This window comes from Sceloporus occidentalis, unplaced genomic scaffold, assembly GCF_023333645.1.
Source record: "Sceloporus occidentalis isolate IW3139 unplaced genomic scaffold, rSceOcc1.0.p SCAF_1, whole genome shotgun sequence".
NCBI classification, from domain to species: Eukaryota; Metazoa; Chordata; class Lepidosauria; order Squamata; family Phrynosomatidae; genus Sceloporus; species Sceloporus occidentalis.
The window spans coordinates 155,268,301-155,292,016 of NW_028316981.1; the positions used below are offsets into that span (position 1 = coordinate 155,268,301).

Consider the following 23,716-nt stretch of genomic DNA (forward strand, 5'->3'; position numbering starts at 1 on the left):
CTATTTCCTTCACAGAAAATAGATGTTTGCTGTGAGGAAAAAGAGGTTTATTTTGCACAGTAAGTCTTGAAATGCATTTTTCCCCCGTCAGTCCAAGAGTCAGCTCTTCAGGGCTTCCTGGAATTTGAGAAGCAAATAGTTTTTCTTTAACCTTCTCCAGAATATTTGTGAATATTTTTACATTACTAATGCACAGAGACAATGAAATATTATTTCTGCTTTTTAAATTTTAATCATGTTGTGGTAAAAAGATACATATTTATATATCTCACTGTTTTAACTGCATTCTGTTGTACCTTTCACTGATACTTGATTGTACCAGCAAAGGATGCCTATCAGTCTGCCTCTGAAAGGAATCTTTTTGAAAACACCTTTATTCATCCTTGTCTTAAGTTATTGAATTTGTACATCAGAGGACATGTGAAATAGATCTCATAATTTCTTATTCCTCAGAGCCCGTTCGTGGGGAGGAAAGGCTTGGGAAGGAGCGGCCTGTGCCCAAGCCAAGGCCTCTCCCTCCCGGCTTCACTTTCCTCCCCCCGAATGGAAAGGCCTGGGAAGGAGGGGCCTGGAATGTTGGATAAGCGAAGCTTAGATAACTAAGACTCTACTGTACTTATCAATACAGTAGGTCTCCCTTATCCACAGACTTCCATTCTGTGGATTCAAGCATCCATGGACTGCAAGCCTGCGTTGAGGAGGAGGAGGAGGAAGTGGAGGAGGAGGCTGCCTGCCACACACCACAGGTAAGAGTAGTGAGGCAGGGTTTGGGTGGTTGGGGCAGCACTGGCTCAACCAACCAGGCTAAAAGGAGGGAGAAAGGGTGATGGCTAGTGGAGTCCTGCTGTCCCCAGTGGTGGCATGGCCATGTGGCTGCGCTGCCATTGGGGACAATGCAACACAAGCACCCACAGATTTTGGTATTGACAGGGGGATCCAGAGCATAAATTGCAGCAACAACACTAACCCAGAACCTATAACAACCATAACCACAACAATATTTATTTATAATGCCTTTTTCTCCAAAGGGTGGAACAAAATAATAAAATAAACACTATCATTTACTAAAGATATATCATATCATATGTCAGGAAAAAGCAACATGGGATATATAGTCACAAGAAATATAATATGTATATGAATGTATTTGAAAGTAACATGACACAGCAAAAGCAATTGAAATGGCACATAGGTGTTGCATATAATGTAATTAGAAGTTCCTAAAAGCCAAGGACACATGTGGCAAGGACAAAGTGAAAAGGTGCAAATTGATATCACCTGAAAGTCATTGAGTGGACAGTAATGTATGATGCAATGTGAGGTAAAGATTGAGCTAAGTATGATATGTCAATCATAATGTATGTACACGCCCAAGAGGTGGCAACTGTATAATGAATAGAGAGACAAATGTCTATATAAGCAATAATGTATGGCAAACTTTTTGTGGGTATTGAGGAGTATAGTAGTGTGGGTATTGAGGAGTATAGTAGTGTGCGTTTTGTGAGTAGTGAATTGTTTTGTGCATAGTGTATATATTAGAATAAAAGTAGATCTTTTATAGAAGACTACTGTGTTGACTGGTGTCTTGAGAGCTGCACAAGAACCAGCAGACTCCAGAGAAGATTGGAAAACATCTTCAGCCAATTCTCAGAGCTACTGGTCAAACTGGTTGTTCTTCCGCTGACCAGGGGGGTGAGAGTGAAAGCCAGGAGAAGAGCTGCAACTCCCATCATCCCTAACATCATATGCCTCACACCACCACAGCCAGGAATCACAATCTGAACAACAAACACTGTAAGGTAGATCAGCGTGACCATTCCCAATGTTAAAGATAGATGGTTAAGCTCCTAGGAGTAGGGCTTGGTTGAAGCAACCTGAATTTATGCCAAAACAAAATGAATGAAAAAGCAAGGTTCAGAAATTCATAACTTTGTTTTTACGGCTACAGTCCTAAATAGATTTACTGGGAGATCTGAAACCTATTTTCTAACAATGTTCAGATCCACTGAACATATGCTAAATAGACACATATAGGACTGCACAGTCAGCAGTACCCAAAGTGTGACCCATGAGCCACTGCTCTTGTGTGCACCTGCTGATTTCATCCCTTCCAATCTGATTTTTTAAAATTTCCCCTTAAATAATCCCCCCCCGCCCCCCGCAATTCAGGAAGGCTTTCAAAATTAATCAAGTATGGTTTGAATAAGGTGTTAGGGTGTCCAAACTACTGAAACTGGAAATGTACTTGCAGATGTTTCTGGTCTGCATTTAAAAACAAACAAACAAACAAAAAACCAAGCAGTGTCAGGCTTGATATGACCCTGGGGCGGCTGGGGAGGGGAGGGGGAAACACACAAACAAATTAGACCCTACAGCATTTGAAGTTGCCCACCTTGCACTATACTAACACAGTCCTCAATGACGTGTTTGAAACGGTTTGTCTTCCAATGAACTGCTCACAGCTGGGGGAGAAATTCGCATTCTCATGAAACATATTTTGTATTAGTAAAAAATCTGGTCCAGTAATATGAAAACTTTAATTTGGGATGTGATGGTGCTATGGTCACAGAAAAACAACAGCAGGAAGGAGGGAAGGAAGATCAACCCAAGAGATAAATCAATGGGTCAGCTAATGGCAAAATATTATTATCATCTGGCAGCTTGTGCGTGAAATGAATGAAATCAAGTGGTAGCTTCATTCACTATCCCCTCTGCTTTTTTTGTTGCCCATTAATAGCCTGTTATGGCCTCTTTAATAAAGGCAGTGAACCACTACTCTAATTGTACAGGTAACCATGAACAAAAACAAAGTTGGTTTTTTTTTCATGCATAAGCAGAGGATAGAGTTTGGTACAGAAAGATCCTAGCCTTCCAAATGCTGAAACAGATAATACAGTTCATTGCAATATCTGCTAAGGGCATCAGTAAAGATAAACATGGTACAGTGTCAAATCAAGATGCTGTGGACCTAATTTGTGTCAGATTATACAGACACTGGCCCTTTGCTTAAAATCATGTAACTTTTGGAAGGTGCCATCAATTTAGAGCTGCTATACTAAAAGCTGGAAAGGGCTTCTGTACCACTAACAGTTGTGAAAAAAGGGGGATTTCAGCAGGTGTTGCTTGTTACCTGGTTGCGTGCCAAGCAACACCTGCAGAAATTCTCTCTTCTTAAATAACTGTTAAAGGAACAGCAGCTCTCTCCAGCTTGAGCTCTGCTAACCTAAATAATTTATTTTTTCACTCTGGTAACCCTAAATCAAATTCAATTAACAAAACTAACAAACAACCCCCCTTCAGTTTCACATGTGGTGCTAATGACTTTTCATGTTTACCTAGGCTTGGAAATGCCAAGATTCTGCAATTAAAAAAAAAAAAAAAAAAAAAAAACAACCACAAAACTCCCAACACACTCATTGTGTGCCATGTGGGTATTATTTGGCATGGTGACATAGGTTTACCTGCAGTTATCAAACCAAAAGTGGTGGCATGAATCAGTTAGAACTGCATGTTTTCAATAGGAGAAGTTTATTTATCAAAGCAATAAGTTCCATTCTAGGAAGAATTGCCACCATTGATTGCCCCTGTTCTTCCTTTCTGTGAGGAAAGATGCCTTTCAGTAGTCAGTCATTTCTTTCTTTTTTTCCCTTATGCATGTGAGTGTCACATGAACAAGGAGTGAAAGTTAGCTTACAACATTGAATATGAAGATGTGCTAACTCTATTTTTTAAAAAATAAATGGAGCTGGCATGCTATTATTTATTGGTATTTTCCTCCTAATGGCCTCTTAAAGCAGTAAACTGGCAGCTTGACGTCACTGCAAGCCACATCAATCACAGAGGTTGGACACACATACATCCACACTTCCCTGGCTGAAAGGCCCTCAATGGTGGAAATCTCATGGGAAAAGCTATGTAATATAATGAATGTGCACATGTTTGAAAGGAAAATACTTATTCACTTACGGCCTAATTAATGGGTTTAAAACCAGACTGTGTTGGTAAAATATAGGCTGCAATTGACTGAAATGAAAGCTCAGATTTATAAAGGAAACAAAATGTTTGGAGAAAACAAATGAATGTATGCAACACAGTTCAAGGAAGATTGTTATATGAAGAAAGAACAGGGGCTGTGACACCGCTTCCCCTTCAACAAAAACAGAGGTAGGTAGTTGGTGAAACTACCATGGGGTTTTTATAGTTTTTGCGTTCCTTGTAATGTATACCTTTGCCATGTGAATGGCAAAGAGGCAAACAAAATGAAGAATTTGACCCTGGAAGCTATATGATAAGACTACTTAAACTGATCTGTTTGTGACACACAAAAAGTGAGTGCTGCAAGTGTAATACATGCTCACACACAGGCATACACATATACAAATTCTTTGTTAGTTAGGTAAATGAGGGTGGCATTCACACACTCAATGCAGTCATAACTCCTGAAGTTACAAGACTGGGAGTGAGGTTCAGGTATGTGTGCCTCTCCTACCAAGACCTCTCTGAATTCTCTCTCAACACAGAATTCCAGACTATGGAATTCAGTGCTGCAAAGGTATTGTGATAGGCATTAAGATGGACAGGTTTAAAAGGGGATTAGACAAATACATGGAAGATAAGGTTTTGGTAACTACTGGTCAGTATTGCTGCTTATTGGTAGTAGTAACAGCTTATCTCTTGAGAAACTTATCAACGACTTTGGTAAGCTTTGTGGCCCTTCTGGAATTGCTGTCCCAATGTGGAAGTACATATAGGCGCTGGATAGACAGGCGTTTGAGGCGCCCTCATCATGTGCGAGGACTGCCTGGTGGGCGGAGCGCCCACACACCCGGCAGCCCTTGCACGTGACAAGGGCACCACATATGTAGTGCGCCTGCCAGACGCGGTGTGTTATGGTTACATCACACCTGCGCAGCCTGCAAACGGGGCTGCGCAGCTGCAGCGCACCAGCCCCATCTCTGGCGCTTTGTGGCACCACAAAAAGGAGCCGTCTTTTCGGGCTCCTTTTTTTCTGTGCAGTAGCGCCGCACAATTTGTATGCTGTGGCGCTCCTGCACAGGAAAGAGGTGCCGAGAAGGCGCCCTTTCTGGCGGTGTGTGTCCCGCCATATTCTCCCTAAACCGTTCTAATGATATCAGAAACTCCAGACCAAAAAGGAATAATCTCATGGTGCAAATACTTCTAATCCAAAATGAAGTCCCAGCTACAGGAAAGAATCATGAAAATATCACTTCCATGCCAGCATTCTCTGAAGATGCCAGCCACAGATGCTGGCAAAACATAAAGAATAAATTCTTCCAGAACACAGCCGCATAGCCTGAAAAACCCACAAAAACTCATCATGAAAGGGCTTGGCAGTATATGACTTAATACCAGACAAGGGGAAGACAAAAAACATATTGCAGCAGGTGCTAGACAGAAGAGGGTCCTAGCCATGTGCTGTGTATGTAAATTCCTCCAAATGGTGTTAGATTGAGAATTCTATCAGCTAAAGCTAACAGATGTAACTGTGTTTGTGTGTGACAGGAGCTGCAATCCACAAGATCTCAAGGGCCACATGTTCCTCATCCCTGTCTTGAGGCTTATCAGATTCCACAATGAGTCAAGATTCTTAATCCATGTCAGACTATCTTTAAGAATGTAAGGAACCAGGCTAGTCTTAACATCTGTGTTGATTTCCAGAGGGGATTGCTGTGTTAGCCTGCTGCTGCAAAAAGAAGGCAGCACCGGAAAGACTAATGTGTTTTATCTGGCATAAACCTTTGTGTACTGGAGTCAGCCCAAGCTCTCTACCCATCCACTGCTCAGGGTGGAAGCAGCACCTGCCACTTTAAACAGGAGAAGGATGCAGCACCACCACTCATGCTTCCAGGTGCCTCCAAAGCCAAAAGGGAGAAGGAAAGGGCACCTGTGCCGCCATTTACTTGTAAATGAGAGCCACCTATGAAAGGGAGGAACATGTAGCACCAATAAATTCCTGCTCTCAATAAAAAAAGAGAAAGAAGGGAAAAAAGGAATTTTGTAGCACTTCTAAGACTTACAAGTATATTTCAGCATCAGCTTTTGTGGACTACAGCCCACTTCTTCAGAGGCATGAAGAGCAGCCTTATCTGGCAAACATTTATACACATATGTGGAATAGTGATGTGTAACAGAAATGGAAAGTATACCAGCGTAGTGATGGGCTAACAAGTATACATCTTAATGATTGTTACGAGTTGTTAAAAGGATGTTGGTGGGTGAGCAGTACATCAAAGAACAGATAAGCAGATAAACACAGGAATGGTAGAGGAAAATCTTTGGCTAAGCGTTAGCCTGAGGTATATTCAATCGGAGGTGGACACAAAAATTAAAATGAGAAAAATGGTTCAAATTACAGTATTATGCTGATAATTTGTGAATGTATCTCAGTTCCTATATGGGAATATATGATTTGTGATAAATTGGGATATATGAACAAATTCCAGCTAGAAGAGGTTTAAACAGAGACGATGACTTCTTAGTACACTACATATATTGTCATACTGTTTTCATTAGAGTTGCAGGTACAATATAACTCTTCCTTCAAGAAAACCCTCTGGCTGCAACAGAACCAATTTTCCTGAAAGCAATATGTATCGCTTTAACACCTGAGAGACAATTAGCAGCTCAGCAGACCTGTTTCAGCTCACAGATTTTGTTAAACCAGCCCTCCCAGGGTTTATGACAGCATTGCAGTTGTCTTTCTTTGATATCTCATTACCACTACTATAGTGTTTTATGTTAGTTTGGACAGTTTTTAAAAAAATATTTCAACTTTTGCATCCACCTCCAAGTGAGTATATCTATAAATTAACTATGCCATTACACTGGGATTAGGGAAATACTCTTCTCTATCACATGTTTTGTTTACCTGCTTATCGATACCCTTACCATGAGAGGCCAGTGCTGGAAAGTTGTGCAGAACAGTGGTGGCCACTCTCAAGGGCAGCAGAAGCCTTGTCAAGGACGTGTGTGTGGAAAGGAGTGATCAGTGTGCCATTTCTAGCACCCTGCTGCCTGAGGTGATCACCTCACTAAGGCTAATGGCAAACTCATCTGATAAATTAAGCTATAATCCATGTCTCTTAAAATTCATCTGAACTCTTTTGTTACCTGTACTGATTTGTTCCTTAAGCACAATTAAAGACAGATGGAAGGACCGAAGGAAGGCTTGGTAGGAGCATCCCCTCTAACATTTCAGTGATGAAAACTGAGACTTGTTTGGCCAAGCAACATCAAGATGGCAAAAGTTATTAATGGGGAAGGACAAGCTAGGTGAGGCTGCAGATGACTGCTTTTGATGGAGCCTACAGGGAAGGATTTCACCTCTCCTTTCTTCTCGCCCTTGCTGTATTACTCTTATATTTTGAACTTAGTTTGGAGCAACTGAAGTTAAGCTGAGGAATGGGACATTCTAAAAGCAACTGATAAAGTGTGATGACAGAGGATTAATTGGGACTGTTCCTACTAAACTGGGACAGTTGAGGTTATATGGGAGTAGTCCTCCCAATGCTACTATACCAGTTTACTGTAATAAGGTGGGAAAGAGGAATTAACTATCAAGAAGGCCTGTGGGCAGGGAGGTTATAACCCCTTGGTATGCTACTGATTTAAATGTGGTTGAAACAGCCCCAGTACAGTACAGGCCCTGCACTGACTAAGACAACGAGACATCTGTAAGCACACATCTGCATGTTAAACCACAAGAGAGAGCAATGTACATTTTAGCCAGGATCTCACTGAATGCAATGTCCCAATTAGTTCAGAATCTCTGTTAGACTTCACTTGATGCAAATGGGAACAAAAAGTAGGAAAAAAGGAAGCAAATGTCTGAAGTGCAGGAAAGTAGTCAAAGCCAAGATGCATTAAGAAAGCAGATTTTATTAGCTCAACACATTTTGAGAGATTCTTTTTCAGGACCCAACAACATTTTGAAGGCCACATGTTCTCCATTCCTGATCTATGTGCTCCTGAGTGAGATCTCCTGAAATGTGATGGTCCTATAAACATTCCTTCCACCTCCCCTTTGCAAGAATGGCCTCCACATGCCCACCAGATGTGTTGGACTACAACTCCCATTTGACTTTGCCAACAAAGTTTAGCTGTATATTTTCTCTGAATCCTATCCAATTGGAAATAAACCCCTCAATCCATTGTGTGGGAACAATGGCAATTAAAACAATGTAGCCACAAATTAAAAGCAACCCAGCACTTCAGCTATAGTCAGTAGCAATGGCAGTAACACTTGACACAAGCACCAAAGGCTTATTGAAGAAGTCTACAAAGATTTTATCTTGGGGACATGTTCAAGGGACATAATCAGAAATGCTGTATTATTACTGAACAAATTAAGTCTTACTGCAGGCAGTCACACAGGAGTAGTGATTATTCCATGAAGCTGGCAGAGCACTACTGAAACATAAATTATGGAGTGGGAAACCTTCTGTCAGTAGAAAATTAAAGAATGACTATAATAAGTAACAGCTTTAACAGCTACACTTTTCCCCCTCAAAGCACTTGTACAAGAATAGAAATCTATATCTTACTTATTGCTAGGAAGTTCTTCTCCATGGGATTTATAAGAAACTGGTTTTATAGACTGGGCAATTAAATGAAAATCCCCACCTCCCAAGTAGACAAAAGTCAGGTCATCATTTATTTTTCAGGCTTGGTTTTAAATATAAATGAGGAGAATGAAAGGAAATCATGTGGAAATTCGGAAGCAACAATTAATAACTGAATGAAACTAGAGATACAACATGAAGCTGATTAATTAATTTAATCAATAAACAGACATGTTTTGACTCATTAAAAAGGTAGTGAATTTGGACACCATTTAAAATGCTTTGTAGATCTTATTGTGTCCCAGTGGTGTCATGGACATTTCTTTAAAAGCTGGAATAAAATCACGAGTGGATTCACCACATCCTTGACATGGAAGCCACTGGCTGCCATTTCCTCAAAGAACTCAGTGCAGCATCTGCATTTCCCTCATTTCTTTTATTTACACAACAGTTCTGTGAGGTAGGACTGAGAATTTTTTTTTTAATTCGCTCTCAGGGCCACTGAGTGAATAGTCCCATCCCGTCCCCGTCCCCCCCCCCCCCCCACACACACACACCCTCAGAATTTCTCATTTGGAAATACTTAGTTTATGGCACAACTTTGCAAGCCATTATTCAGAACTGTTCATGCACTAAACATGGAACAGATGTTTTGCTGAGAATTAGGTTAAAATATAACTGTACTCCATTCTTAATGTATGATTAGCAGCTCTTTTGGTTATTAGAGTCTATACTGGCTGATAACTGACAGAATTTTGTATGTAAGTATTATTTTCTTTGAAATACACTGATTTTACAAAGGATGCTAAAAAGAATGGGATAAGTAATGACACTAACTGAGAAAAACAAACATACCGTATATACTCAACTATAAATCAACCTCATGTATAAATCGAGGGAAAGTTTTTGGGCCAAAATTATGGATTTTGCTATGATTTGTGGATAAGTCGAGGGTAAAACTTAGGGGCATATAGCAAAGGATCTAAAGGATGGAGCAAAGCAAAACAATGTCAAAGAACTTATAAAATTCCAGCAGACATAGCTCTTTGTGCTTACTTTTAAGGGTGGATGGATGAGAGAATAGAGAGGGTCGGTGCTTCACATATTATAATCTTGCTTTTCACCAGGAGCTGGTTCCTTCTTTTAAATAAGAATTAAGATACACTACTTACACTGACTTATGGATAAGTCGACTCAAGTTTTTTGGGTCAATTTTTCGACCTAAATTTCTAGACTTATACATGAGTATATACAGTATATGCATCATAGCCAAGGTCTGTCAGGAATTTGGCAGATCTTGCCATATAAGTAGTTAGCTGTTTTGCTCTTTGCTGTTTATCCTTTGGTAATGCTATTGTTTATGCTTATACCTTATACAATTGCTGAATTTGAATACAAGCATGGTAGCAGTATAATTAACTTGTTATAAATCTGTAAGAGGGGTTTGGTGGTATAGCCAATGAGATCTGTAATGTTTGCATAAGGAAAAACAACTGCCAGCTGGGTAATGAACAGATACGTAAAGGAGGATAGTGGTACTGGCATTCTCCAAGGCCAGGCCAATGGGAAGCTTGAAAGGGCCTGAAAGAGTTTTGTATTAGAGGGGTGGGAGGTGACTAACACTGACTATAAAAATGTTTTTGTTTATGAATGAATAGGGGAAAAGTACATGGACCTAAAGGGTGGGTGCACAGCTTACTCTTTGCTTGCGGCTGGGAATTATGGTAGTTCTGTTTACAGAACTCATACTGTTAACTTCTTTGGTTATTGAAATAAAGCTTTGCTATTAAAATACAGAAGAGTCTATACAGACCGGCACTTTGTGTTGACCTGTGGGCGGAACCAGGGCAAGGCGTCTGCATGCTGGGCTCCCTAGCCCTACCCCAGGGCGCCATTTTGGCTCACGCTGGTCTACATGGCGTGCACTATGATGAAGTGACTCCAGCACTGCATCTACATGATGCAGCACCAAAGGGGCATCATTAAGTTGTGTCGCCATGGCTATGGTGCCCCTTGGAGAGTGGGAAAAGGAGCTGCTTTTGGCGGCTCCTTTTTGCATTATCTGGAGGCTGGATCGGGGCCGCAGCGTATGGTTGCTGTGGCCACGATCTGGCCAGTAAAGGGGCGGCTGCATGCCACCCATCTGTACAGCCCCAGGAGACTGGTTTACTGAAACGAATTGAGTAAGCCCCTTTCTGGATAACTGGGCCCAGTAATTTGTACTGCTTCCACACCTCCCCCATTGGCCTGGCTCACTCAAATCAGTTTCACAGAAAGCAACCTGGAACTCATTAGTATACTGCCACACTAGACTACCACACTAAATTCTAAGCTTACTAGTCATGGCTGGCAAGTGCCTCCTTAACATCCCTTTCCTCTAATACAGGGGAATGCCTCTGCTGAGATGACACATGTATGTGTCATAGCAGACAATATCTAGATATAATGAATGAATCTTTTTTTTCTCCACAAACAACTGTGATTTTTTTTAGTATACCAACATATGCTGATTGAAACTGATAATTTAATTCATAAAGACAGAGAAAGAACTAAATAAAATGTATTTATCTGTTAATTAATCTCTCAAGGACAATCCATTATAACAGACACACCCCTGACAAGAAAGCTTTACAAAACTTGGTTCGTTCTACCACTAAAACAGATGACCAGGCAAAAGTTTCTGGGTAGTGACTTTTCTGGATTTATTTATTTAAATCACTGAATTAACCCTATGTATTCATAAAAATCAAGTGGATGCATGAATTTATTATTATTTTTAAAAGGACATAATCTACAGTCCATAAGCCAGCAATGCTGCAGTATAAATACTTTGGCCAGGGATTTCAAGGGTACTTCAAGGTTATAATCTGGAGTTGGGGGCAAGGGTGGGATTGTATTTCAGGGACTTTCTTACAGCCCCCAGACCTCAGAAATCTCTGCAGGGAATTACCCTTAGAATGGCAAAAGCCCACCCTAGCAAGCATCAGTGACTGGTGAAATGCCAAGTAGCTTCTCCTCAAACATCCATTATACCAAAACCATGAAAATAGGTCACAAATGATCAAAAATGGAAATTGGAAATCATTTCTGGTTTCACTTTTGGCCACAGGGAAGCCAATATTTGGGTGGGGGGTCATCTCCTCAAGGGACATGGGGTTAAAAATTATATTATATTGTATTATTATAGGGCAGGGGTAGGCAACCTGCGGCCCGCGGGCCGGATGCGGCCCCACGAGGCCTTGGGACCGGCCCCAGCCCGGTCCTGCCGCTGATTGCCGCCGGGGCCGTTGGGGGGCAATTGTCTATAGAAGCCTCAGAAACATGCATTTATATTAACATTTTTTTTAAAATCAGCAAATTTTTTCATGTGTCCTCCATTTTTTTAAAAAAAGTGTCTTCCATTTGAAAATTTTGTCCTACATTTGTCCTGATTTATTTATATATTTAATTTTTTCAAAAATTATTTAATTATTTATTTTTTGGCTTCGGCCCCCCAGTTGTCTGAGGGACAGCAACCCGGCCCCCGGCTCAAAAGGGTTGCCTACCCCTGTTATAGGGAATACAGAAATTCCAGTGGCCAGGTCCCTTTTAAATTTACTTTAATCTTTCTAGTCATACCCCACGTTTCTGACAAGCAGTACTCACAGACGCTTTAGAGAGATGTCTAAAGTAAGTGAAATCTCAACAGAGGTTTAAAATAGCAAAACAAAATGCTACCTTTAATTTGCATATTTTTTTCAAAGCTTCATTTCGCTCTTTTCTAAGTTCTTCTGTCTCGTCGTTTTCCAAAGACTCACAGGATACAGGCTGTATGCAGTGGGATATCAGAATGGGAGGGGGAGGGTGATTGGGAACACATGGGACACACATGAATTTACTAGAAAAATAACTGGATCACTTCCCTTCATCACAATGGCAATTACCAAGGCTTTTTCTAATCTTGTAAATATAGAGTCCAACATCTTCCTACTGTGCAAATAAATCACCATTGCAAAATTGCAATTCAAAACAAAGCATTTTTATTTTTTTTTAAATTCAGCAAATAGAAATCTTGTCTTCTGTTTATATTTTATTAACGTCTTAATTCATTACCAAATGGCAGACTGATTTTTGTAGGGCTAACAATCCCAGAATATTTTAGCTAAAAGCCCTTATTTACAATAATCAAGCTTTAGAAGAGGGATTCTAAGCTTTTGTAATGAGGAAAAACTCATTTAAAAGCTGGGAAATCACTAAATGACTGTGTCATCAGGAAGGAGGTATGACCATCTAGAGCACACTGGACAGACAGATTAGGATTCCAGAAGGGTTGTTTTTGGCCCCAGGGACTGAAGTTCCCCATTCTTTCTATATTGTTTAAATTTTTCATGAAAGTGTGTGCGTTGGGGGGGGGGGTATAGTCATGTCTTCTTCTTGATACACCCTCTACCCCCTGTAAACCAGCCTTTGCTAAGACATTTTTTGGCATTCTCTCAGGAGAGAGTTAGATGTAACAGGGCATCACTAAAAAGCCCCTGCTATGACTGGGATCTAATTTGCTTCCCCAGAAAATGGATTTTTTTAAATAAACAAACTCAGGGGCTCTACAGACCAGCACTTTGTGCCGGCCTGTAGGTGTGGTGAGGGCTGAGCGTCCAGATGTTCCGAGTCCTCACCGCACTGCCTGGGCGCGATCTTGGCACGTGCCGATTTACATGGTGTGTGCCATGATGACGCTCATCGTGCGCAGCGCCCAAGTGATGCTGTGCACAAGGGGCATCATCATGGCACACGGGCGGGTCTATAGCACCCCTTCTGGGATGCAAAAAGAACCTGCCCAGAAGCAGGTTCTTTTTGGTCCCTCCAGAGGCCGTGGTGTGTGGTTGCTGCGGCCTCCTTCTGGGGCAAAAACGGGCAGCATTTAGCTGCCCGTCTGCACAATCTCTTAGTTAATTTATTAATCACCCAGCTGGAAGCAATCACTAGACCTGTAAAACAGCCTCAAAAACCTATTACAACTGGTGTATAACCAGTTACAAGCATGTCTGGGTATTATACCTTTCTGAAGTTCTTGAAAGAAAAGTTATGAAATTGCATGTAAATTAGTTAAAGTAAGATTTTAATAATATGAATAGACTTAACGTAAATAAGTCTATGCCTATGACAGTTAAGAATACAGAATACCAGAAAAGAGCCACTTTATTTACCTGTGAATCTAATAATCTGGCAATTTCATGGGCAGTAAATCTTGTGGATCCTTGAATCCCACCTGTGTCATCCAGCTGTAAAGAGAACAGACTTCTTGCCACCTGAACAAAATCTGAAACAGAGGTTAAATTAGTATAGATTTGCAGGATCAGCTTCAAAGTCATCCATTTTTAGTTCTCACCCAACTACCTGCTGCCAGTTTAACATTTATCATTTCTGCCAAGTCTGCAACTTTATTTTTTCTGCCTTCTCATATCATTCACTAGCATGGAATGCATGATTGGCTATCAGGGTCTGAGAGCTGGAGTCCAAGATTGTAACTTTTCCAATCCCCATTATACACTACCCACTAACTGATATGGTGCAAGATCTTATGTTTATCAGAGGGCCAGGGAGCCTGTACAGTTAGAGACCAGCAAGGTACAGCCAATGGGACACATGTTGCCCATCTGTGCTCTAAAGTAAGAAAATTGTATTGGCCTATAAAACATGAAAGCACAACACAGATGAAAAAGCAAATCACAATATTATACAAAATGCTCCACTGCTTCTTTACTGGGCAAAAGATGTTTAAAAATCATACAGGAGAAGAAAAGTAACAATCGTAAAATCTCAGTATATTTTGTAGCCTCTTTTGCCTGAAGAGAGCAGAACTTTGAAGATCTGCATGATATATTTTATGCATGTTGGATGCTCAATTAAGGTATCCCTCTTTTGTGGATTTTGTTGTGTTTTATTACAAGGCTAACACAGATACCCCTGAATATGTTTCCTGAATATTATTATACAGAGATCTCCAAGCAAACAGCACACACAACATCCTGTAAAAACTAAACTGTGCCTTTATTATCACAGCAACCATCACTAGAAAGAAGTTGCGCTCTCTCTCTCTCTCTCTCTCTCTCTCTCTCTCTCTCTCTCACACACACACACACACACACACACACACACACACACAGAGAGAGATTATTGCCTGTTAGGCTGTGTAAGAACTGTCCTCAAACGATTACCTCCAAAAGACACCATTCCTTCAAAATCCTTAGGAAGCTGCTGCCTTAGAATTTCTTGCTGTTCTTTTGAAGGCTGAATCCCAAGGTAATTCAAAGCCTAGAAGAATTTGTTGTGAGAAAAAGATAGAAAAAAAATCACATGGATTCAACTGTTTTCTCTTAAGATGATAAATATCACATTTTGCTCTACAGTTCTGCATTGCAAACAATACCTGTCTTGCAGCAGTACGTTTAATCCTCCAGAGTCAGAAACAGTTTACAGGGGAGGTTCTCATGTCTGCATGATCCCTTACTACTTACATGTAGAAAATCAGCATGCCAAGGGAAAAATATATTTTAAGTGTTTTCTTTGCCATGGAGAAAGGAAAGAAGGTTGTCCCACTTTGTGCTGATGATTTAGGCATGCACAGACAGCCCAACCATTAGGCAGAGTGAAGAGAGATGCTAAATGGAAGAGAGAACTGTGTACCATTTGGCTTGATACAATTTGACACCACTTTAACTGCCATGGCTCCATGCTATGGAGTTCTAGGATTTGCAGTTTTGTGGGACACCAGCACTCTTTGGCAGAGAAGGCTAAAGGCCTTGCAAAACTACAGATCCCAGGATTCCAAAGGATAGAGCTACAGCACTTAAAGTGGTGTCAAACAACATTCATTCTACAGTGCATCATCACTGATCTATTTCCATCATCAGCAAGGAAAACAGATTTAATTAGTAGTCCAGTCAGCTTTTATATTTAGAGTGGGTAGAAGTGCTATCTTGTTCTTCATCTCAGGTTGAAAAATGTTTTGAGCTAGCCTAGTAGGAGGGCACATGGCAGGGCTGTCTGCTACATTAATATTCTCTAACACAGCACTACTGCTGTATTTTGAGACACCAATGTTCTATCTCTTCAAATAATGGGACTGTTATGTGCACAGCCTCTTCCACGACCTGGATATGCGCATCTAACTGTTGCATGTGCAGGCTGGAAAACACACATTGTTATGGTTTAGACTAGGAGCACAGATGTTAGAAATGCTATTGTGAAAGCTAGCAACAGGAGAGAAGGGAAGAAGAAGCATCAGTAAAACCTGCCCTGTTCCTTAGGTCCCTCTCCAAAAGATGGAATGAATTTGCCCCTCTTGAAGTTTAGTAAAATGCTTTAGATTATGTCTCTATAAGTTAACAATGGAATTGCAAGCTTGCAATTTAAAAATATGTAACAAATCATTGGTAAAGTGCTTCAGAAAATATTCAGTGCAGGTCATACACAAGGGCCATATTCAGGCTCAACAACAGGTTAGGATTCGAGAGAGTTCTTGGAAGAGTGTACTTGGGCATGATGACTGACTGCTTCCATTCCTCTCCCCCTGCAACTTGTGGTCACATAGATAAATCACAGTGTATCTTTCTGCTGATGACAGTATATTTTTGGTTCTTGTATACATGGTCTTTACATTCTACAGGGAAGTTTTTCAGGTTGCATTCTGGCATGATGGTTGATTTAAAGAAGAAGACTAATAGTAATTAGATTTACTGAATTAGATTGTTGAAATTAACAGTTCCTGGTATGTGCCTTGATTTACTTCTCTTCTACATACAATTATGTAATCTACTGTATTTGTAATTTTTGTAACTGTGCATTGTATTACCATTGGTTTATACACAAAATATGTATCCTGTAAAAGATGGGAGAGCAATTCACCACACACACACACACACACACACACACACACACACTAGATGTGTGTACTGTAAAAAGCCACAACATTCCACAGGAATCACCTCCTTGTGCCCATCCAGACATGGCTTGATGGAAATTTGTCATTTTCAGGCATGTTCTACAATATCTAGAAATTTGGTCCTGATTCCTATTTTTTTTTCTGGCTTGCTGCATCACTCCCATTTATTCTTCTACAAGTGATGAATTTGGTAAGCATGGCTGTCTGAAATGTTGGCGTTGTGAGCTATTTTCCAAAACACAGATGTTTTGCCTGAAATGGCAATAGAAAGTGATTCCTGGGCAATTTCTGTGATTTGTAGCATGACTCCCATCCAGTCTTATGCATCTGATGAATTTGGTGTCCTTGGCTTCCTGAAAAGTTGGCATCCCTGGCCATTTTCTGGAGGTTTTGCCTGGAGTAAGTACAAGAAGGTAGTTTCTGTGGAATTTCTGTGCCTTGTGCCACCTAGTCTTGTGCGTCTGGTATGCATGGTACTTCCGCATCAAGTAGTAGGACAGCTGGGAGCAGTGTCATCAATGAAAGATAATTAAATCTTTAAGTTACCACAAGATTCTTTTGTTATCTTTCCTGCACAAGACTAAGTCCTTGACGAATCTGTTTTCCTTTTTGTAAGTACACACATACACACTCAAAGCAAGTAACAATCCAGTCTGGCAGACCTGTTTCCCCTTTAACATCATCCTTCCATTTTTTATGTCCACTTTTAAAAATAAACTCTTTAGCCCTACAGTTCTATCTACCCTGTTGCTTCTGTTTTGTTTCTTTCCTACAGAATAGTGCAGGGAATAGAAAAGTACAACACTAACTCAAAGGTTTGCTGGCTGCAGGAACATAAGAACACTTTTATCATTTCTAGTATGCCTAAACCATCCTCCTTATTATGCTTGGGTAACCATGCCTGCCAATAAAAATGCCATGTAGATAGACAATTATGATGCCCAAGTGAGAGCATGTATGCTTTTCAGCTTTAATCCAAGCCCAGTTGCTCTGTAACATCCCCACTCATTCTGGCTGGCTCCTGCTGAAATGGAGGAGAAAATACAGCCGGCCCTTCTTATACACTGATTTTTTATACACGGATTCAAGCATACACGGTTTGAAAAAGTTCAAAAAAAGTGTAAATTTCAAATATCAAATGTTGATTTTCTACTTTTTATAAGGGACACAATTTTGCTATGTTATTATATTTAATGAGACTTGAGCATACACTGATTTTGTTATACACGGGGGATCTTGGAACCAAACCCCAGCGTATAACAAGGGTCCACTGTATGCAGTGGCACTGCAGAGTGGATTATACTCCTTCTTGGCAGGTGGGGGCCACCTATCAAAATATCATAAGGAGGGGATAAAGTGTACTTGCAAATTATACACAGAGCAATTTGCCAGCAGTTTCCCAGCACCTGAGTTTAAGTGAGACATTTTAAAGTAGCATATGTGATTTGAAGTACAACTCTTTGGGCTGCATTAGTACTTGTCCTTCTAAATCACACACAAAAAATAAAAAAGGTGAGGGGTTGGGGAAGAAAGAAAAGAGCAAATTATAAAACCAGTTTTTCAAACACAGCTGATATCAGGCACAAAAATCATAAGATCTTTTAAGTGGATGGCACTCTTTGCCCATAGCAGTTTATATTTTAATGTTCCACTCTGACTGTCATTGAAAGGGGAAAAGAGAAGCATCATAAAAGCAGATATGAGCTCCTCTTGCACAATAATCTCAGCAAATAGCTGGTGACAAAGGCAAACAACAACGGCAAATAACTGATAAAAGCACCTTGATAAAAGCAATTGAAAATAACAGGGGAATCCTTGAGACCCAAACACTTGCCCCTCAATCTGGAGATGTTTCAGGAAAGCAAGATTTAATAGTAATGGAAAATGTCAACTACTTTGATACCTGCGGGAAGATAAACCTAGTATAGAGGAGAAAGAAAGCAATATTTTACCTGATTCAAACTCAGAGGGAAAATCTGGACAACAGGATCCTTTTAGCAAAACTTGGAGGTAAAGTTCCTACACAATTTCATTGTTCACAGTCTCTTGGAAAGTAGTCAAATATGTACTTTGGATTTTGGGAAAGTTGGTTTTAATACATTCAGAGAAATGCTAGGTTAAAAGGGCAAAGGCTGGCTCTTTTCTGCCTTTGAAGGCAAGTATAGATCTATCAAGCCTTCATTTTCTTGTTGTGTATCTTCCAATTGTTTCTGAGTTGTGATGACGCTAAGCTGAACCTATCATGAAATTATGCTGGCAAGATTTGTTCAGAGGTTTGCTAATGTCTTCCTGAGAGTGCGTGACTTGCCCAAGGTCACCCAGTGGGGTTCTGTGGCTCAGCAGGGACTGGAATCCTGGCCTCCAGAGTCTTAGTCCAACACTCAAAACACTACACTGAAAGTTCACAAACTTTTTATCCTCGCCCTCCCTGCTCGATGTAATATATGAGTATTTTTTTGTTCACTGTGTGTATTTTCATTCACATGTTCATGTATATTCATAATTTAACATTTTATATGGAAATAGTTCTCCTCCACCTTCTCCCTCAGGCAGAGGCTCCAAGCACCTTCCTTGCCTTTCTCTTTCTCTCCAGTAGAAAAAAAAAGTTTGGGGGGAGGAAGAAGAAGAGAGATCAGAGCCTCCAAGTCTTGCCCCCCCCCCCAAAGCAACTCTTGCATCTTCCCTGGGGCCCCACCCCACAGTGTGAAAACCACTGCACTATACCATGTTGGCTTTTTATTGCTACTGATAGGCTTAAATGAGCTGAGATTTGGGTTGAATATCAGGAGCAACCTCTTGGTGATATGAGCAACTCAACAATGGAACCAATGATATTCAATGGTAGGGTGTCCCACACTGAGAGCCCTCTGTTGAGAATGCTGTAACCCTGGATTACCTGCTCTGGGTAGAAGCTAGACCAGAGATGTAAAATTTCCAGAAATTTCAAAGCCAATTTTGGAACAATTGAAAAATGCTATATTACTTGAAAGCACACAACAACAACAACAACACATATTCTGTATAATGTTGAGACCAGCATGCTGTCATTGTTTGAACATTGGACAATGACATTGGAGAAGACCAGGGTTCAAATTCCCGCTTGACCATGGAAACCCATTGGTTTCTGACCTTGGACAAGTCATACCCTCTCAGCTTCAGAGGAACAAATCTGTCAGGGATTTGAAGGGTTAAAACACAGCACACAGGGAAATGCTTGATGTGTGTATGTTTGGCCATGAGCATTCAGCAGAAGGACAAGGTTGATTAAGCACAGCTGATGCTCATTGGCTCAAGGACATTTCAGTGTCCAAGTGCACGTAGCCATGGATGATGAAACATGTGTCTGGATTGCACAGGAGACACATGACATGGTTACACACCTGAACTCACTGGGTTTGGGAGACCACATGGTCTGGAGACTATATAAACCCAGGGGTTGCAAGGGATAGCTTGTGGGTTTTAAGTAGGAGTTGGATTGGTATGTTTTGGAGTTTTAGAGATCTGGTTTTGTATTATAGCACTGTGAATAAAGAGCACTTTGGGGACTTTGTTTCTCTGGTGGTTTATCAGAAGAAGCTACAGCATTGGTTTGCTGTGTGTCCCCGGAGGTTCCTGCATTGCTGCAGTTTCTGGAAGACATCCAGTTGCTGACATCCCAATTGGACTTTGGAGCCACACTTCAGCTTCTGGAAATTGCCAGCTCTGCTACAAGGGTCTGATTTAACCCCAGGACTCGTTTCAGTTGCTGACAGTGGTTGTTGGACCCCAGCAGTTGTGCTGACAAAATCTTCCAAAGAAAACCCTGTGATAGGGTCACCAGAAGTCAGAAATTATTTGAAGGCAAACAGCAACATATCTGAAGTCAAAGGCTTTCATGGCTGGCATCCATAGTTTTTTGTGGGTTTTTTTGGGCTATGTGGCCATAGCCCTAAAAGAGTTTCTTCCTGACGTTACACCAGCATCTGTGGCTAGAATCTTCAGAGAATGCTAACCTGGAAGAGAGTGGGCATATATATATACTGTGTGACCCTAAGTGAGGAGGAGTTATTCCCATGTTAATCTGTGTATTGTTCTGTTGTTAATGGCCTCCTCAGGGTAGGAGGATATGCAAAAGAGGATTAGTGTCTGCTAATTGGTGATCATTGTTTTCTGGGAAAGCCTCTGACCCTGAGTGGTTTCTCATTTGCATTTGCTAATTCCTGGTTTTGGTGTTCTTCAGGACTGGTAGCCAAACTTTATTTACTTTGAGGGTTTCTTCTTTCCTATTGAAGTTGTCCAAGTGTTTATGGATTTCAATGGCTCCCCTGTACATTCTGATTTGATAGCTGTGTGCATGGTCCAGAATTTCAGTATTTTCAAACAGCATTTTGTGCCCAGGATGGTTCGTAATGTCTTCTGCTACTGCTGATTTTTCCGGCTGACCCAGTCTGCAGTGTCTCTCATGTTCCTTGATTCGTGTTTGGACACTGCGTTTGGTGGTCCCTATGTAGACTTGTCCACTGCTGTATGGTATGCAGTAAACTCCTGTGGCTGTGAGAGGGTCTCTCTTGTCCTTTGCTGAGCATAACATTTGTTGGATTTTATTGGTCAGTTTATAAACCATTTGGAGGTTTTGCTTCTTCACCACTTCGCCTATTCTGTCTGTGACTCCTTTGATGTATGGTAGAAATACCTTCCCTACTTAGTGTGATATAAAATTATCGTGTTTTGTGTAATGAAAATACAGTTTCTTCAGAAAATTATTACAAACTGAATTTACCTTTTAAAGAATTATTGCTGCTGTTATTGCTGCAAACAGAGCTAAAGTTTCCTGAACTATAATGAATACCAGACCTCTGAGGAATCTCTTTGGTTTTGCCAGTTTATGATGATGTGGCAAAAAACAAACAAACAAAAAAACAAAAAACCAAAACCCAACAACAAAATATAAGCATGATGATACTGTAGGTGACAATAATATGGAACTGTGGATTAGGGCATTTCTGACTGCAGAAATCTACCTACAAATGTTATTTGTTACAGAATAATAAAGGTGTTAATTATTCCCCCAACCCTTTAGTTTCATGGGCTTCCCTCTGATTTGTTTCCATTTCATAGCATTCCTACCTAGTACCCATTTTAGGCCAATCCATCCAGCCCTCCCTTTACTAACTTTCGTTCTTGCCTTGTCTTTCCTTTTCCCACAAGGCTGCTTTGAGAAAAATCCTCCTCTACACATCTGTGCATATTTGAACTAGGCACTATCTCCAGCTAGAGCCAACAACTTCCTTTTTTATTATTGACAATAACTCCCATTAATTTTCACATACCATTATACATGTATACTAAACTAAACTATGATATATATATGGATGCACACACACACTGAACATAACTCAAAACTCAAATATCAGTCTATTACACAGCCATCACAGAAATACATTTATGAAGTCATGACAGATTCTACTGGATTTTGACACTGAGACAAAACAAACATTTGTGTAAATAAAGGTAGAAAATTGTATGGCTTACAGGCCACATGCATCCCTTACTGGGATGGGCTCCATTTGGTTTTTGGTTCTCCTCAGAGCTCCCCAAAAACCTCCCCAAAAAAGTTTTGGGCAGAAAGTTTTTTTTTTTTTTGCCCCAAAATTATCTCCAGAGGGTAGATTTACTTTGCAACAAAAACCATATTAAAGAATAACAAGATTGTCATCTCTAGTCTTTGAAAACAGTGGCAGTTGGCACACACAGGATCAGAAGGAACCCAAAATGTCCCTCCAGAGTTTAGCCTGTGGACACTTTGGCACTGCATCTACATTGCAGAATTAAAGCAGTTTGGCAGTGCTTTAAATGGCATGGCTTATTGCTATGGAATGCTGGGATTTGTAGTTTTGTGAGCTGTTTAGCTTTCAGAGTGCACTGGTGTCAAAACAAATTACAAATTCCAGGATTCCATAGGATGGAGACATGATAGTGGTGTCAAACTGTGTTAATTCTGCAGTGCAGCAGTAGTTCTGGTGCACAGTATGGGAAGAAAGTAAGCCTTTAAATCTACTTTCAACATTCCCTCCTAACTACTGTATGTTCAGTTTGTTGGCTAATGTAAATGGCTTTGATACAGTCGCTCTACTTTGGGAAAATACACTTGTCTTTACTACCTCTGAATCATCAGATGGACATTGCTCTTCAGACAACTTATTTTTTTTTATTTTATCCATAGGAAAAAGGCTGTCCTTGTGTGTACAAATTTACAATGAATCTATATTCCTCCATATCTCAATCTGCCTGAAATCCTGCTTCCTCTGCAATGATAGATTTTGGAGCAATTCCTAACAAGCATAAAGCAGAATTAATTTTTTCCTAATCATCTGTCCTCTGGCTTGTCTATCTCAAGCATGCTCCAATGAAGCCAAGATATTTAATAAACTCAAAGCAGGGGCTTTCCTATGTATGCACCACAAAGGGCCATCCACCAGCCTACTTATAGTGTTGTACCATGTCTACCAGGGACTGGCCCATGTGATTGAAAATTCAATTTGCAGTGTATCTCTACTCATAATGTGGGCTAGGAAAAGGATGTGGGTTTACAGATTGTTAAAACTCCTGGCAAGTTGTAGGAGGACACTTCCAAACTGAACAATGCAGCAATTTCAGCACTGCCCCCAAAATCTAGCCTTTTTCTTCAGCTCCTGAATCATTCAAACTCTCCTATTCATTTCTTAGTACGTGGTCTCTCTCACTCAATGTGTGAGGTCTCAAGCCATCCAAAGAAGCCTTGCTGAAATTCTTTTACTTGGCAACAAGAACAAACAGACCAATTTCATGCTGTAGCCACCAAGGACTTATGATTGTTGGCCAAAAGAAGAAGCTTCCAATTACTTTGGTTGGAGGCCTAGAGTAATCTATTGCAAATTTTAGAAATCATTAGAAATAAACTGGCCTAAATGAACAGAGAGAAATAGTCTGAACGAGTATGTGTATATGGGAGGGATAACAAAGGCCAAAGTCAAAGAAAGTTGCATCACACTAAAATCCCAATGAAATCAATAAGATATGAGTTAAGTACACAGCTAACTTGTCTTATTGATTTCAATAGGATTTACATGCAAGTACCTTTCCCAAGCTTTGGCTTACAGAATGTTTTTTTAAAACAACAACAACAACAACGTAACTGCTAATCTATCAGAAGTTACAGCCTATGGCTCAACTAAAACAAGGAAAGCAGGAG

At 40.4% G+C, this 23,716-nt stretch overlaps 1 protein-coding gene across 7 annotated transcripts in view; it reads right to left on the reverse strand.

Annotated features, from left to right (window-relative positions):
* The window catches only part of STXBP4 (syntaxin binding protein 4), a 178,970-nt gene that overhangs the window by 105,575 nt on the left and 49,679 nt on the right, over nucleotides 1-23,716 (reverse strand). For all 7 annotated transcript variants that reach the window (XM_089478426.1, XM_089478455.1, XM_089478435.1 and 4 more), the window contains 3 exons: nucleotides 14,780-14,876; nucleotides 13,769-13,881; nucleotides 12,300-12,389 (listed from right to left, as the gene is read on the reverse strand). In XM_089478426.1, the coding sequence (XP_089334552.1) occupies nucleotides 12,300-12,389; nucleotides 13,769-13,881; nucleotides 14,780-14,876 (300 nt within the window). The remainder of the gene's footprint in view (nucleotides 1-12,299; nucleotides 12,390-13,768; nucleotides 13,882-14,779; nucleotides 14,877-23,716) is intronic.